An 18,974-nucleotide genomic window follows, 5' to 3' on the forward strand; every position below is an offset into this window, starting at 1 on the left:
CAGACTTTCATAATGCTATATATTTTTAAATATTAGAAAGGAAGTAACATTCAGAGTCTCTCAGACTAGATCTCTATTAATCCCACTTTTTTCCCATTCTTATAGCAGGGTCCAGAAATACAAACCTCAATAATAGGTATCACTTGAAATCATACATGACAAAAGGATGCATTCTTTATCCTTGTTTTAGATAAAGGGGACAGTTCTGTTTGCCTTACTTTTTCCAGTTTTTTGTTTTTCGTCATTACACTTTGTACATGTCTGTGGTATGAGATCAGAGACAATAATATTATTCTCTTGTGCTGAAGCACAAATAAATAATCACATTTCTAAGAACAGTCCTACAACATATTGTCAGAGCTGCTTGATATATGTGACTGTTACATTTAAAATTATTCTGGTTAGAGAACTTGCTCCTGCTTTTAAGAAAACCCTAGTGAATATTTCTCCTTTTATGGATAAAATCATGTAATATAAATTTATAATGGACTTTACTTGCTTACAGTTCATGTCTCTGATATTGTGGTGCACTGAAAAAGTAATAAAAATTTTATAGGGACAGGTATTTGATAGCATCCATGATGACAAAATATTGTGGTATTTGTTATGTGACCTATCTTTCTCCCGCTTCCATCCTCTCCCCCCTCTTTCCCCCTCTCTCTTTTTCTCTCCTTCACTCTTTGTACACACACATAAACTTATGTATGTTTTAATTTCTGTTTCTGTGCATTTCAATATTATTTTGAATTCTCTTCTCAGGAACAACCATACCTCCACTTCTAAACAGCACATCAAATAATCTGTACCTAAATTTTCAGTCTGACATCAGTGTTTCAGCTGCTGGATTTCACCTTGAGTATACAGGTAATTCAGAAATGTTCAATTGGTAAAGATCGCTTGCAGGTTCCAGGCATCAGTTGTACGTAAACTATATGAAAGAGGAATATTTAGTCCTGTTGCACACAATGAGCTACAAATTATCACTTCAAAATCATTAGTAAAATTGTCATTTAATTCCAAGTGAGCAAATTCAGACCTGAAACCTGTACTGCAAGGACTGTGAAGTGTAGTTTGTCTTGCTTTCATCTTTAAGTTGTTTTTTGCTCTCTGAAAAGCTATTCTGCATCTACAGCAGCCAGAAGTAAATGCAGGTATGCTCATTTCACAATCCTAATCCACTATGTCCTGTGCAGCCCTGGACACTTCCCACGAATTCCATCCCTGCAGCCCCACACCCCACCCCTCCTTACCAAAATCTACAAATTATGCTTGATACAGTAACATGTGCAGTATGTATGTGTAGGACACAAATACTAGTCACTCACAGGAGAAATGAGAGAATGAATAACCTGAAAATTGCAGCTGTGCTTCTTAACTAACAGAAATGCCTGCAGGTTGGTGAGCACACAATTATTTCAAATATTCTTTATCGCCGAGTACCTCACCAGTGGAGAAGGCTGCAATTATAAATGTGCTTTCTGTCTGAATGACTTTGCCTCAGATGACTGACAGGAATTCTGGCAGTCACTAATAGTTTGTTGCAGGCTTTTTGTTTAGGTGTTTTTAGGGTTTGGGGTTTTTTTTGTTTTGGAGGGGTTTTCTTTTTTTTTTTTTTAATTGAGTTGGGGGTTTTAGTTGTTGTTCTTGGGGGTTGGTTGGTTGGTTGGTTGGGGTTTTTGGTTTGTTTGGGTTTTTGTTGTTGTTGTTGTTTTTTTCTTTTCCAGTTGTGCAATTCCCTCTGCTTATATTGGTTCTGGTGTCTGATCTGCATAATTGTGTTGCAGTTATTTCTTGTCAGTTTTACCCTATGCAAATCCCATGCTCTGATTGTCTGATTAGCCAGTTGGAGAATACAGCTTTGCAAAATTGCTGCCTGCTCACTTGTCTATAACTAAACATTAATCATAGGTAGATTTGTCCTGCCATTTCCTTGAAATGCAGATACTCTCTCAGCTGCGTAAAACTTAAGATGGGAAAAAACATGCAGGAAGTTATGAAAATGAAGTAATATGAGACCAAAACCAGTGGAAGTGAAAATGCACCTTCATATCCCTACTTGTTCAAATAATGTGTGTAATGTACTATCTGCATACAATTTTTACCCCTAAAAGCAGAAAAAAATCACAGTATACTATTTATAATGTTGGTACATGCTAAGAACAATAGTCAAATATGTGTGTATGGATTTATACAGGAGTGAATGTATGTGAGTCTGTACAAAAGTAATGTTTTCTGTGTGAGTGTTTTAATCCAAAGAAGATGTAAATTTGTGATTCAGGAAATAATAGTAAACACCTCAGTAGCTACCAAATTAACCAGTAGCTCAGTGAAATATGCTACTTTACAAGATAAATGATTAAGTAACTTTTCCTGTGCAGGTGATAGAGATATGTAACTAAAACATCACATAGATTGTTGTGGTTTAACCCCAGACATCAGCTAAACATCATACAGCCATTCACTCACTTCCCTCTCCCCTCTCCAAAGCAGGATTTTTTGTGCTTTCCCTTCTGCCCAGCCATTGGCAGGGTGGTATAAGAAGCTGAAGAGTTCTTGATTTAGTGTAGACACTGCTTAATAACTGTCTTAATGTGATATCAACATAATTCTCATACTAAATCCAAAGCACACCACTATTACAGCTACTCAGAAAAAATTGAACTCTATCCCAGCTGAAACCAGGACATAGACTTTGGGATGGAGTGAGAAAACTGCCAAAAATAATGTCTAAACCTGTACTCTTTATTGGAAACAAATGTAAACTCCATGGGCAAAAATGTTGTGGCCAGTAAAGAATTGCAGTTGGTGCATAGAGAATGATGACTTTCGAATTAAGACTTTTTTGGATATATCTGATGTATTTTATAAAGATGTGCTCTAAAATAAACAATTTTTTGTGCATGTGTGGGAAATATTGTAGTAAAATCTCTGGTATTCTAAATACAGATTAGGATTAAGTGACCACAATAAATCCATAAAATCTGTGGAATACACTATCTATACTTTCTTAATAAGAAAATTAAAATAGAAATATTCTCAGGGTTATTTTAAAGTTTAAGATAGAAGTACATTGTAACTAGATTCCTATACTACAAATTTCAAGCAAGGACATGACTTTGTAGAATAAATATGGAACAATATAAGGCATTAGGTATTCCTCATTGTTTACCACTCCATTTCACACCACAGAATCAAATAACAGTTTCAGAGCCTGAAACTGGGATTCCTGTCATGCAAAACTAAATAAAGTGTGTACTTGAATGTTTCTGTTGTATCTTCAGCCCCTAGTGGGCAATCAGCCTATAGGAGCAGAGTAAATAAAGCAAATAATAATTAAATCCTTTAGTTTAGCATATAGTGTGGTTTTCATATCCTAGACACCAGCTGTTTCAGTCTATGGATCCATGACTGTTAGTCCCCACTACTCTCCAAGAAGGACATAGTCTCTATTACCTATGAATTAGAGGAAAGATTTAGGATTGTTTTTTCCATCTCTCATTCAATTATTTTTCAAGAGGAGACTATGGAAAATTCTGCATTGAGATGAATCATGAATTTGATATAGAAGATTAAGCTGAGACAAGTTTCTTCTTGTTACTAAGGAAGACAACAGAAACTGTACCTTGTCTATCTTCTGGATTTTCGTCTCTTGCAGTTTTCTGCAACAGAGACACAGGAAGTTTTTGGGATCCCAGAACTCACAGAACTGCTCTATTTGTAATGAAATTACTCCAGAAATGCATCCATCAGAACAGAGTTTACTCTCTTCAGTTGTGCTGTTCATATCTGACTATGAGGCAAACGTTCTTGCTCTAAAAGTTGTGATTATGTTTCTAGACATAGTAAATGGAAAGTTATGACATTTTAATGTGAGTGTTTCATATTTGTTCTGCCTTTCATTGAAGCCTCTACTGGCAGAGGACATCAAGAGAAGTCAGATAAATTAAAGTCTAAGTTTTTAAAGTATTGGTGCACGGTTGCAATTTAAAATCACATCAGAGATAATTATTTATGTTAAACAATTTTCAAGTGAGTTTTCCATAAACACTTTTTGTTCAATTTGTTGTGCATCTTTCGAGTGTATTTCAAGTATTCTAGGAAGCTCAAGTCTGAAGGGAAGCATGCCCCTCTTGCCAAAATGATTACTTTTTTCATCTCTACAACAGTTTTCTGTAAGTTTTCTTTCTGTTTCGATTCCAATATCTCTTTCCATCTTTCATAAATAGTTTTCATGCTGTCCACTGTGGATTATGTTTTGACCTGTTGCAAAATACAAATGCGTTTGTTTTTATAGTAATTAAATGAATCAAAAGGTACTTTATTTGGTGAATAATTATTTTAAGACCAAGTAAATTATATTTTGGCATAAGGAATTAAGTGTTCATATTCAAAACTTCATAGTGGTCTTATCAATAATGTTTTTTCCTAGCATATTTTTTGCTTCTTTGTTGATTCCTTAAATTTTTATTGTATCCATAACATGCAGTTCATGTATTCCAGTGGACACCATCAATGCAAAAAAGTCTATTGCATTGAAAATGTATTACATCACCTGAAGCACATCAAGAAAGAGCACTGTAAAATGATTTGGTTCAGAGAAAAAAAAAGCAACAAGACCTTTCTGTTCTGGCACCTTTTGTCTGGGAGGAATCATTGTCTGTGTTCATTTCTGGGAAATTGACTGGCAACTTTGGAGATGAGCTTCTGCAGAAGAAGTGCTAAACACTTCCCTAATGCTTATATATTTTATGCTGCTATAAATATCTTCCTTTAGTCCTCGTTTTCTCTAACTTAAACTTTACATTATCCAAAGTTTCATTGGTAGGTTTTTGTATTTAGTACCGTGGAAGCTGTTGGGAAAGGGTGAGACAGCCTCAATTAGCTTCTTTTTCTTTATATGAAATTCTTACCTAAAAATTAGGATAGAGTCAAAGTACGTTTTCAGTGAATACTTGTGCTAAAATCTCATTTCTTTCTAATGAAAATTTAGGAATCTAACACATTTAACTGCAATAGTAGTATAATGTGGTTCAAGGAACTAGTTATGCACTAATAATGAACAGACTCTGGTTTACAAATACATTTATGATTTCACCTGAATAAATATCATGATACTCCAGAGACAAAAGTTCTGTAGCCCTTGGCTGAGAAGGTGACAAAACCTGTGTTCCAGTTTGTTGGAAGACATTGTAGACATTCAAACTATATTTTTTCCCAAACATTATTGTATTAATTGAAGTGAGAGCACAGAGGATGAATACCTGTGATATGGTTTGGGCTGATAAGATACCTTAACAATGGCACTTAAATGAGTTCATTTCACTTTGCATATTCCCAAAGTTACATGTTGCATTTCAGCTGAGGGTTCAATAATTGGAAACTGAAACCTGTTTTTTTTCTTTAACTGTTCAAAACAGACTATAAGCAAACATCTGTGTAAGCCAAGTACGCCCATTATTTTGTGTTTGTACTTTGTACATGAGCTGGATCCCAGTCCAGATCTATGCAATGTAAAAAAGGGTTCGAAGTCCATTAGCCATTTTCAAAATAGATTCTTTGCTGTTTATAGTTTGAGAAGAGAAAGTAGAAATTGAAAGACAAAACTAATCTTTTATGTAGAATCAGGTTGTAAAATAATTGCTTGCATCATTTTGGACATGGCAAATATAGACTCATTATGACATCACTAAGTATGAAATCATGTTTATGAGAAGAAACCTGAAATAAACACTGGCTTTATCAAAGTAGCAACACTCTTTCCCACACAAAGCAATACAAGGCAGGTTTGAATATCATGAAAAATATATTGATGTTAAATTGTCTAAGCTTCTTTGTATCAAAATAAAAAATATTTTTTTTTTAAATCATGAAGTTCTCATTGACCAAAAGCAATGCTCACACAAATACTCAATTTGTGTATCTGTGTCAGTTATTTCTGAATCCCATTAACAAATATTTGCAGTTAAAAAATATGGCTGTACGTTTCATGACTGTTCTCAGCAGAGAAAAAGGAACTGCAATGGCATTAAACTTTTTTATGATTTAAGATTGAATTATTTTTTATGGCAGAAAGTTTATATTAACAGCTCCTATTTTATTTATATAAATAAAGTATAAATTCAAATTATTTTGTTCCAAACAGTTTTTTTCTTTTAATAAAATTTTATGCAAAATATCATGTGCTAAATAAATTTTCAAGAACAGGAATAAAAGCTAGATTGTCCATTTAATATCTACTTTCTAGATGCTAGACATTTAATTTTTATTTTTATTTATCCAATTTACAATACAAAATTATTGTAAAATTATGGTAGTGAAACTCTTACTGATATACGAAGCATTCCTTTTAAAGAAAAAGGTATACATGCTTTATAAATTCCTTAGAATTTCTGTTAGCTTTCAGTTTTCATATTCTATAAAAGTACACCATTTTAGGAGTCTACAAATAGTAATTTTTATTTAATGACCATTGTACATCAAGTAAACAGTTACATTAGTTGAGTTTTAAAACATGCAGATGTTGATAATATTTTGCGGTAGTGCCATTAAATCCCACAATGTTTTCTTATGACTCTAAGTTTGATGCTCAGGTCTGTAACTGCCCTGGCTTCACGACTAGGGTGTGATTCTTATGGAAGACAAAGAAAGTAACTGAGTTGCTTATACTCAATGATACACTAATTCTTACATTCCTGAATGTTCTTGTCTAGATACAAGAAAGACAAATTTATTTATTTCTCTCTTCAATGACCACCAAAAAAAACACAACAGTCTCTTGGCAAACTGGCATCTATTGCAATCAGAAATGCAAAATATTAGTATTATAGCTCTATAGATACTTCATTAAACATAGCAAATTAGGTGAAATCTGATGTTAATATTTACTCTATGTATGTGTGTGTACATGAATGGAAGAGTAGCGTCTGACTTGTGCAGGATGGAATGCAGATGAGTATTTATACTTTACACTGTTTTTCTGCTGTTTTGCACTTTGTATGGTATCGGCCAGAATCCCCTGGAACACTTCCTGGGAAACAGTAGTGAGATGTTTCCATTTTGACTTATTAGGTAGGCTGTAATTAGGAGTGAGATTGGAGGTGGAAATTAATAAGTCTGAGCCAGGAGATAGTGAGAACATAGAGGAGATTTTGAGTTGAGACTGCAGGCTGCTGGGAAGTGTTTGTTGCCACACTGGTCCTTTTGCTTTACTCAGGAAAGAAGGTTTTTCCTCCTTCTATAACATTTTTTTTCCAAAATCATATGCCATTTGCCTGTCCATAGACAACTGCTGGTACTCAAGAGCTCCCTAAAACTTACGAATGCAGTGTGCTTATGTACAGCGTAAAGAGAAGTTCTGTGTGAATCTAAAACCAGATTTTTTTTGTTCCCTAGGATTTCTAAATTTCTTGGGTTTTCTCAGCTATAGGTTTGGATTCTTGTCCTGAGCCACAGACCCCAAGCAATGGAATCAAAATTGGAGACAGATACATGGTTGGAGATGTGGTGTCTTTTCAATGTGATCAGGGTTATTCTCTTCAGGTAAGTCAAGTTACAAATTTCAAATGGTACCTTTTAGTTCTTCAGCATGGTTATATTTGGGTCTATCAATATAAAGTGGACAGTGAACTCTTCAGGAATTATGAACAGATGATAAGTTTGCAGGACTGGTAGGCTTTGCTGTTAGGTACTAAATTAGCCACTATCCAGATATACGTATATAAACTCCATCAGAAATATATGACTTTGTGCTTCTGCTGCATTAGTGGTTATAGATTATCTATTATTGATGTTATCCTTGTTACTTGTAGCTTGACCATGAAGTGTGGGCAAAATAAATTCAATCACTTTATGAACATTTTGCAACAACTCTCTATGAACAGGAGGAGAGTGGGAATAAGAGCAAACAAAGGGGGAAAATAATTGTTTTTCTTAGGAAATCAGATAGTTTCAGTTATTCTCCTTCAGTAATATCTTGGGAATTTTTATCAAATATGGGTGTATTTTTTGGCAAGTAAAATTGCTATGTCCTTGCATAGCAAAATTAACCAGGCACAATGCAATGATTGTAAATCACCACTAGGAATAGGTCTGCCTATAGGAATAATCTGAAAAATATTTTCTAAAATTTGTAGTTACACTGAAAAAATCAGATCCAAAACTGAGTATCGTTTTCACTTGACACACTTCACAAAAGGACTCCTGTGTAGCTCTGCAGTCTACAATCTCCCCTTTTATCTACCTCTTTGAGAACCAAAAAGAGAGAAAATAATCATATTACCTATCCTTAGCAAAAAGAACATTCTCAAAGGGAGAAAATAATTTGTATGTAACAGCACATGATTAACTGCCGATGGAGTCATTGGTACCTTTGGGGCAAAATAATAGAAGGATAAGTTAACTTTTTTCTTCATTAATGTCAGCCTCACCTGCAACGTATGTTGATGAATGTCAGACAACTAAATGAAGTTTTAAAATGCTAATAATTTCTAATAATTCTTTTATATAATTATCTGAAGACCTAAGTATTAGGTTCATATGTACTGCATCAAAAATACAAATTGAATTATATTTTTTTGACCAAAAAAAAAAAGTAAATTGACTTGTCTGCTTCTAGTTTTCAACTGCCATTTGGATCTGGAACCTGTATCCAAGTTTCCCCTTCAAGATAGAATTCATAATAATGCCTGTAGATTTCTAGCTGAAATAAATGTTCTGTGATTGCAGCTCTGATGACTATTGAAATTTACTTTGTATGTTGCCTGATTTTAACTAAGAACAACCTGATGGATTTTTTAAAATATTTGTTTAATTCCCTGCTGAGGTACAAGTTTGTGAGCAGACAACCCACAGTAAATGGCTGAAAAATATAAAGAACATTGAGACATAGAGTGTGCAAACACACATGTAACGCCTCTTCCCTCCATGTTGTTTTTCTGGTTTATGCAGTGTGACTATGTGGTTTTACAAGATAGTCCAAGAACAGTTTCTCTTAAAATTTTCCATTTTTATTTGCTGTCTCTGGCAGATAATTTCAATTACATGAGGCTGATAAACAGCTCAGAGGGTCTCTCTGTTATGAATTTAAGATGTAAAATCATCACAGTTTAATTTTTATATTTTGTGTCTTTTTTCATGTTCAACAAATGATGCAAATCAGTACTATATAAATATTCCTTCAGCTATACCTTTAGTTTCCAGACCCTTCGTTCATACTGAAGTGTGTATGCAGAGAATTCAGCTCGATACTGTTATACTTTTAGAAATAATATTAATGGCATAGACACAGTTATCTAGTGGGCTAACAGGCACAGTCTTCTCTGATGTATTGAGGGTATGTGGAATTAATTGTTAAAACTTTTTGTGTTTTATAATGAATGTGTTTTATATTTTGATTATGCTTTAAATTATACCTTATTTTTGTTGAGATATTAATGTGCTGTATATACTATATGTTTGTTATATGAATTAGCAAATATTTGTGTCATTTTAGGGACATTCACATATCACTTGTATGCCTGGACCAGTACGAAGATGGAATTACCCAATTCCAATATGTTTAGGTATGTTCAGCATGCATCTTGTTTCTTAAATATGGCAAAATGAGAAAGCCAGAGAACTCAAAAATAATAGATATATGTGGGGAAAACAATAGGGACAAATGGAAGAATAATTAAATGTGAAAACAGTCAAATTAAACTAAAAGATTTTAAAGTTTTTTTCACATTTGTATGGCAAATCTTTCCTGAAATGTCCAAGCAGGAAAAGAAAGATGTTGTCCCTTTCAATCCAAATTGTTATATGATATGATATGATTCTATATGTTTTACTCAGAATCTATCATCAATTCATTATCAGGCCTCCAGAGACTCTCAAAAACATAGTTAATTTACTTAGGACTCATTTCCTCTTAAGAGTGATGACTATTGTAGAAGATCATCATCATGGCTAGGTTTTGCGAACGAAAATTTGGGGAGATACTAAAATAGAAATAATGTTACATTTTCATCTCTAATGAGTTCAACATAGGCATGTCTACCCAATTTCAGAAGATATTTTATTTTTCAAGTTAAATTATATACACAACCATATTAATATTTTTATTATATTATTGGAAAAAGCACTGAAAACCTGTCAGAAATGAAAATGAAAAATCTGAAGTGCATTTAAATATACTCTTTTTATAGGAGGAATAAATGAGGGGAATGTAAAACTCCTTCTAGTTGTATTCTCTTTCACTGCATAGAAATTTCTTTTTGCTTGAGTTCCCTAACAATAAAAGTAATCATTATTTGTAATCTTGAATATATGTAAAACAGGATCCTACTCATTAAAGATTTTTTGCTTTGCTTTTCTTCAAGACAAATTATATATTCTCTTGAGCAGCCTCATATAATCCTATTCTTAATCCTGTGGGATGTTAAAAACCTCCTATGAGGTACTGAACTCCCTCAGCTTAAAATTTATAAATATTCAAGAAGATTGAGATATTTGTAAGAATTTTTTCAGGAGTTAGTCTTCAGTTTCAGCCATCAAGCATTAATATATGATTAGGAAGTATAATTGCACCTCTCTTGGTAAATTCTGAAGACAAAAATGTTGTGCTGAAATTCTAAAGGGTGTTATTTTCCATTATTTTTTCCTTCTTTTTTGCAGGTAATGATTTTTACTTGTCTTTCAAATGATGTAGCAAGTTTAACCAGGACAAAACTGTTCAAAAAAATTCTATTTATCATAATTACCAACTGTAAATGTAATGTGGAAGTCTAAGTTACTTTATTCACTGATGTCATGCCTGAAAAAAATAAAATTAAGTAGAAATATGGATTTACTTCAATGTCTGGAAATATATGTGTCTGTACCTTTTCTAAGTCTGTTTATCTCATTTTTAGAACAGTGAGATACAAATGAAGTTTTTAAAAGGCCTCTTGAAACACTTTGAGTACAGAGTGTTTTTAGAATACATTGTTATATTATTCAGATGCTCCTTTACAAAGTGATGCAGCATTGTCTCAGTGCTGCTATGAGCTGCTCTGTGCCACCAGCCTGTCATGAGGACAGTTCACGCAGAATGCAGAGAAAACATTAGGGCATAAATCTTGGGAAGGGTCTGGGGCACAAGTCATATGAGAAAGTGCTGAGATTGATGGAGGTGTTTAGCCTGGAAAAAAATGAGGCTCAGGTAAGACCTAATTGCCCTCTACAACTACCTGAGAGAAGGTTGTAGAAAGGTGGAGATCGGCCTCTTCCCCCAAGACGACAAGTGGTAGGATGAGAGGACATAGTCTCAAGCTGCACCTGGGGAGTTTCAGGTTGGACATCAGAAAGAAGTTCTTCATGGAAAGTGTGGTCAGGCATTTTGGGTTATTTCTTCACACAATGAACTGCCTAGGGAGGTGGTGAAATCACCATCCCTGTAGGCAGTCAAGAAGTGACTGGACATGGCACTTAGTGCTGTGGTCTAATTGAGAAGATGGTAATCAGTCCGAGATTGGACTTGATGATCTTGAAGGTCTTTTTCAGCCTAAATAATTCTGTGATTCTGTTATCTGTTTTCTTTTGGGATGCATGTGTTCCCCAAGTTAAAACGTAGTCAATTGAGATACCTGTTTTTAAAGTGACTACTTGGAAATTACTTTCTTAGAGATATTTAGCAGTAAATAAATATTTGTGTATTGTTTGATATATAAATCTAGCCATTATTTTATTATTAATGTTACAAGACCCTTCAATGTTTTGGATTAGTTTTAATTCATTTCTCTCTTCTGAAAAATGTCTTTGATTGTTTGGGTTTTTTTCAGCACAATGTGGTGGTGGCATGTCAGACTTCAGTGGAGTGATCCTCAGCCCTGGGTTTCCTGGCAACTATCCTAGTAGTTTGGATTGCACATGGACAATAAAGCTGCCTATTGGGTTTGGTATGTGTTCTTTCATGGATTAAAATTGTTGGATTTTTTTTTGGGGATTCAAAACACTGAACCTAGATTTTAAAATATTCGTTAATCTTTATCCTAGCAAAAACCAGAAGTAATTATAATTCATTTAAAGGAGTTATCAAAGTCTTAAAAAAAGATGTAGAATATCTTTAAGGTTCTTGGGTTTTCATTTAACTTATGCCACAATTTTCTGATAAAGAAAAAATTGTTTAATTAGAATTAAGCACAATTTTTGAACTTAACAGGTTTGATTTCTCTTTGGGAAGTCATAAAGCCAACAAAAATAAATAGCTATAATGAATATTTCAAAGTAAGTCAGTATCAATTTAGAAGTTAAAGCCGCATTTGAATTAATTATCATTAAGCTTCTTTGCATATCCTAGGTGAATATCACATCAGCATAGAAATATGCCTTGAAGGGAACTCTAGAAGCCTCCCACTCCAAGTTGTCAAACTTCCCACTCCAAGTAAAATTGTCTGTAACAACAGATCAGATCTACTACAATAGGCAGAACCTTTTAATCAGGGCTGCTACTCATGTTAGGAATTCCCAGCCTGTAACATATAGAAATGTTGTGCTCTAGATGTAGAACTTTGTACCTTTGCTTGTGTAAGCCTTTAAGAGGGTTTGTTTACTCTGTCCTTAAGGATTTCAGTGTTCACTGGACAAAAGTTGTGTGATTTAGTATCCTCCACATATTTTTTTGAGGATGCATTCTCATTTTCTAAGTCTCTCTGGAAGCCAGAGAACAGTGTAATCTCCCATAGCAACCTGTGGAATATGGTGTCTGTTACTGGCTGCCATCCACTGAATGGCTGATTATCACCCTTGGAGCCTCAAAGTTATGTTAATTTTTAACACAGTGTATATTATATCCACTGTTCTGCGTTTGTCAGTTTAATAATAGAAGGAAATAATGGTTGATTAACTGTTATTTTCTTTTAGCAAACACACATTGACTGCTCCTGAGTCCCTTTTTGTCTTTTATGTGTTTGGAAATTGAGTCTGATTAAAAAGGTTCCGTAATCTGCAGTGAACTTTTAGTTACCATTGCCCAGGTCCTCTGTCTCATCTTAAGGATGGATATATAGTCAGAATTTTTTGAGTCACCAGTATGTCTGTTATTCACCATCATTTTCTAAAGGAATTATCAGCATTTAAATTACATTGGCTATCCCCTTGACCAACTTTGGATGGATCTTGTCTGTATTTTATTATGTAATCTTTATTCAAAGCTGGCCAGTGTGGTTGTCCTATCTAATTTTTTAGTGTTCCCTTCTGCAAGTATTCAGATTCTTTCCTTTCTCTTTTTAAAGTTAATTTTGTGATATTTTTGTTAGAAATCCCGTGAGCATAGTTCACTTATTATTTAAGTGAAAGCCAATTGCTCTGCATGAGTTGTTTAAATTGACTTAACAGAATCTAGCTGTGGGAAATACATTACATTAGAATAGGGAAATAACACTGACACTTTAACTCTGCCACTACCTGAATTTTTAGATAGCCTGATGGGGCAGGTTCTGGTGTTTCATCATAAGTCATAATGCTAGAATCTTCAGATCTCAAGAAGATTCCTACTTATTGAGTTATCATCACAGGAAAAAAAATAAATTATAACAGTGATAGGTGCATATCCCCTGGGTGAAACATTCAGGAGAAAAGGATATTCAGAGCTATAACAGAACATGATACTTTGCCAGATGGTTCTGAAGACAATTTCTAATAAAGAAGAAATAATAAAAATCTGGACTATTAATTAAATTTCACATTTCATAAAATGGTGTGTTCAACTGCATGCAGAACCTGCTGTGTATTTCTCAAATGTGTTGCCCTCTGCCTCTTTCCTCCTTCTACTGCTATCCAATCTCTTTTCCAATACTGACTCCTTACTCCAATCCATTTTCTTTGCTTACATTCTCCCCGGCTTATGTTTCCAGTAATTCTAATGTGACTTTTCAGACTCCTATTTAAAATTTTTATTAGTAACGTACTGTTTAGTTTGACTTCCATTATGCAGGAAATTCAACTAGTCAAGTTTTGGAAACAATTTCTCGGATAAATAAGTTTAGCTCCACAGAAATCAATAGTTCTGGACTGCTTTGTACTAACTGAAGTTTATTCACTGGATTTATGAACTGTTTTCCACTTAATGTACAGGAAAACATAATGCTCTTTATTTCTAGAAGAAAACTAGATTGAAATGTGCTTGACATTTTTGACCTTTTCTAAATGGGATATGATTGAAAATGAAAGTAAAATTTCACTTTAAAAAATGAAAAATATGACATTTGAAAAAGGGATGGCTAAAGCTGGTTTTAGTGATGCTGTTATTCTAATCCAGTGTGTGCACTTCCATCCACTCTTCTGAGCAGCAAATAGAAAAACTCAAAAACTCCATAATGGGAACCTTCTATAGACTTTCACTTGTTTAACTGCTTCTATGAAGAATTTTTCTCAATTACTAGTTATAGGTCATAAGGTTTTCCACTGTATGTTAGCTAATGGTGTAATCTAAACCAGTGACATTATGTTGATTTTCATATATAAATATATTAAATACTCTTTCAAGTGTTTGTCCAAACTGCAAAACATCATAGAAAAAATATCAATCTAACAAACAGGAGTCTCAGACAAATAGATACAAGTTCTACAGGCTGAGCAAAGGATGAATAATTCAGAGGACTGATAACGGTTCAAGAACTTGTGGAGGAAGACTACAATAGAGAGGGCAGAATGATGGGGAAGTAAATATTAGACATGTTTTTGTATCAAAGAAAGTGGACAAAAGAGGAAAATAAACCTGACAGCAGGATTGCATGAATTGGCAGTTATTAATGGCAACTTAAACTTTGGACAAGTATTTGGTTCAGAGGATCAAATGAAAGGCCAAGCCTACAAATATCATGGATAGAGAAAGAGAAAACCTTGAATATAACCTGATTCTCTCTGTAGGAAATATTTGGAAGGCTTCAAATTCAAAGAAAGACACTTACAAGCGAAAGTTTTCTTATCACATATAGGCTGTCTCCCGATAAAGAAAGACAGAAATTTTCAGGTTAACAGTAATTTAATTATGCACCTATCCTTTTTCTGGTAGCTTATAAAATGTTCCACGCTTCATAAAATCATTCACTAACTTTGCATGGTATCTGGGGAGAAAGCTCTAAGAGACAGTGACAAACTCTATTTAGCTATTTCAGTTTAGGAGTTAGAAAATTATTCATTACTTTTCATAATTTATCTGACATGATATCTTTTCCTTTCAGTTTTATATGAAATAATGTTGCATGCCTTTGCCATAAACACCAGTGGGCTTAATCATCTTTCTAATGAAACTAGTCCATTATCATTCCATAGCTGCACTTGTTTCAGACAAAATACAAATTCTACTTTGTTGTAACTTATATAGAAATTTGTATAAATAGGTAAAGGTTTAAGAGCCCCATAACTACTCAGATGCTGATCATTTCTTCTCCTTCTTCCACACAATCATTGTAATACTCCAGCTGGTTAGCAGAGATAACATGCTAATGGATAGTAAGCTGCCTTACGTTCCTTACTAAACCAAACAATCAGAAATTTCTGTCAACAAGACCATCATAAGCCACGGTGTGTGTATGAAAATTAAATAATTGAATGGAATGTTTAATGGGAGAGGTTCTGATGAATGATGGTTAGATACTATAATTTACATTTTTTGGTGATTTATGAAGAAACCTTATAAGGAGTGCAGCTGATTATTCTTCCTGCCTCTGGAGCCCAGTTTGGTGCTCAGCCCAAGCTCAGACATGTGGCTGCCACTTTCCCATTTGCAGATTCAAATAGTAATAAAGCTGAGCACACACACATACACACGGGACACTGGTGTCTGCTCACACACATTGACACTGAGAAGGTACTGTCTTCAACACTTACTTGCAGGACTTAAAAAAACACAGACAGCCAAGTCCCCTCTTCCTCATGGGCTGGAAGAGAGAGAAGGTCACTAGTGAAGTCACACACACACACAACATTCTCTAGGTTGACAAGCACACATACATTTGTGGATCTCTTAGGCATCTCTCTAGATCTCAAGCTCCCTTACCTGCTTCATAGGTTCCCTACTTGCCAGCCAATCCAGTTTGACGCTCACTGCAAATGTTCAGCACTCACACACATCCTTCCTGTACACAACTTCTGCAGGTTCTGAGTGTACCAGCATGTACTCTGCCTGCCTGATACCCTGAACTCGACCCAAGGCCTTCCTGCTCCCTGTCTAGTCCAATTTGAAGTTTGTGAGCAGGTGGATGATACATGTGCAACCGCACATTCACCAGGACTGGGGAAGATACAGACACTTGCCTCTCAGCAGCCAGCACCAGGCACAAGTCTGTGACTCATGGGCCCATGGCCCCATTACAGCCACCAACACTGAGCCCCTTCAGTAACCCCACTACTGGTCCCCTCAGTAGCTGGTTTCAAGAACAAACTGTTCCCACTTGCATGGCAGGAAGTTTCTTGCACACACTTCAGGCCAGGGACACAAACACCCCCTGCTCCAACTCCAGAAGCTGGCAGCCAGTGCACTCATACTGGTGCCCTCATTAGCCGGCATTCTGGGCACAATGTCTGTAGAATCCAGAGAGCTATGACCCACTGGTCAGTAGCTGACACCACTGGCCAGGGACTCTCACACCCCTGGTCTGACTCCAGTAGCAGGCACCAATTTCCACTCACAGATTCAGGTCTCACCAGTAGCTGGCACTTAATCCTTGCAGCACACATAAACACAGGAATAAGAGTGAGATTACATAGATAGATAGCTAAGCAAAGGTTTAATAAGGTATGAGATGGTAGGACAGATGTGACCAGGTGCAGGGCTCAACGAGACAAACATACTGACCAGCGTCATTTTACATGCAACCTGCCCTTTTAATGCCCTTTTGTCATCACTGCCTCACTTACTATTTGTCCTTCAGGTTCATGTCTCTGTATGTTCTTGTTTATGGCTTCCTCCTTTTCTTCTTTGCTTCATTGAAAAAAGTAATTTACCAAATAATCTTGAAGGAGTGGACACTCTACTTCCACATACTTTTGCCATACATATAATCGATATATGATACATTTGTTTTTATTGTGCCTCATTATTTTTATGTATAGATACTCTTTTAAAAGTAATCATAATTCAAGAGAGATCAGTTTATGTGCACCTATCTGGGATAGAAGTCTGTCACTGGGGTTTGTTCAGGCGTGTATACACAAAGCATTTTTTCTTTTACTAGAAATGGAGATTATTTTATGCAATTAAAAACAGGGAAGATTTAGCTAAATGGAATGTATTCAAAATTATAAACTTAAATTTGCCCTAAAAACACAAACAACAACCTTTGCCTAAAGGTAGCACGTAAATTTAACCTACAGTTTGATGCCTTCAATCATTAGTATTTCAGTATGTTAGCATTTCTGACCTTGTCAGCCTCTCAGAATTAGTAATGTATGTGGAGAAGTAACGCCTCAAAATGAATTCCATGGACTGCATCTGACAGTGTAACACATGCATTTCCAACTGATTATTTTCTGCAATTATCAGTGTAGTATGTGCATACTTTATTTTCCCTCCAGGTAGTGATACTGGTGGCTTTTATTTACTGACAATGTTTTTCAGGTGTCCATTTGCAATTTGTGAATTTCTCAACGGAGACCATACATGACTACTTAGAAGTTAGGAGTGGATCTACAGAAACTAGCACTGTTATTGGGAGACTAAGTGGCCCTCAGCTACCAGCCTCTCTGTTCAGCACAACTCATGAAACCAGCTTATACTTTCACAGTGATTACTCACAGAACAAACAAGGATTTCATATTGTATATCAAGGTGAGATTTGGATATTCTTTTGGGAACAATGTTGCTGTTGGAGGTTTTGTGGAGTTTTGGGAATTCCTAAAAAATAAACATCAAATTAAAAATCAAAAAAAGTGTGATCCATTGAGATTAAACAGAAAAATGCAGAAAATTAGGCTGAAAAAGGAAAAATAAAAAGCAGGTCAAATGTCAGCATTAGATAATTACCAATATCTGACATTTTTTGGCATAATAATTTATACTGTGTGCTTTTACAAAGTAAGTTTCTCCATTCAATGTTTGCAAGCATATGGGAATTTTAATTTTATGTATTGAGTTCTGGAAGCAAAACATCTTAATCCTGTTTTAGAGTACTGGATCAATGTAGGCTAGTACAAATTCATGCCAATCCAGAAATCTTCAAATCCATTTTATTTCCTAGTTCGCAATTTCCCTGAAAGGTTCTTGTTCTGTTGTACCCAAGTAGGTCATACTGAGCAAGTGAAGACTGCATGACCATAATTCTATTTATAGAGTTGTTTATTCATGTAAAAGGGATTAGGTCACCACTGCTCACAGAAAAAGGTCAAATATATATTTTAAACCAGAGCTCCTTTCATTTTATGAATAACACAGAAGATTTAAAGGTTGTCTTTTTTTTACATTAGAGCATGCTCCTATTACTGTTTCAATAGTCACAAGTCCAAATTGACTTGAACTCTATAACATTCTGGAATTGAGCCACTGTAAAAAGTATTAGCTCTAGTCAATTTATGACAAACTGCTAAGAAGGCCAGACTTAAGAGCTTACACTATTACTGCTATTAATGAGAACAATTTTGGAGATGCTGTTATTTGTTGGCGAATTGAAAAATTCCTGTCTACGTTTTAATTACATATGAAAGAACTGCTTCTTTTGAATATATACAATCTCTGATATTCTGATACTGCAAACTATGCACAGTTTATTTGTTCTTAGTTCTGTAATAAGAAGCCAATGCTTCAAATCTTCTTGGAAAAGATCAGCAAGATGTGTGGGAGAGGCTTGTTTTCAAATCTTACTTATTTGCTATAAAGTCTTTGATAATCATAGTTCATTATTGACCCTCTTAGTTCTTTTGGGAAAAATAAATACAAGTATAGACATGTTTATTTCTCCCTTCTCTTAAACATAAGAATGTAGATCCAGAAAACTACTACTGGATCAGAAAAAAAACAC

General features: G+C 34.8%; 1 protein-coding gene across 1 annotated transcript in view; it reads left to right on the forward strand.

Moving 5' to 3' along the window:
• Window positions 1–18,974, forward strand: part of CSMD3 (CUB and Sushi multiple domains 3) — a 602,810-nt gene that overhangs the window by 483,779 nt on the left and 100,057 nt on the right. The window contains exons 38-42 of the mRNA XM_071553967.1: window positions 760–864; window positions 7,421–7,539; window positions 9,491–9,560; window positions 11,799–11,915; window positions 17,579–17,788. Of these exons, the coding sequence (XP_071410068.1) occupies window positions 760–864; window positions 7,421–7,539; window positions 9,491–9,560; window positions 11,799–11,915; window positions 17,579–17,788 (621 nt within the window). The remainder of the gene's footprint in view (window positions 1–759; window positions 865–7,420; window positions 7,540–9,490; window positions 9,561–11,798; window positions 11,916–17,578; window positions 17,789–18,974) is intronic.

The sequence above is a fragment of the Pithys albifrons genome, chromosome 4, assembly GCF_047495875.1.
Source record: "Pithys albifrons albifrons isolate INPA30051 chromosome 4, PitAlb_v1, whole genome shotgun sequence".
NCBI classification, from domain to species: domain Eukaryota; kingdom Metazoa; phylum Chordata; class Aves; order Passeriformes; family Thamnophilidae; genus Pithys; species Pithys albifrons.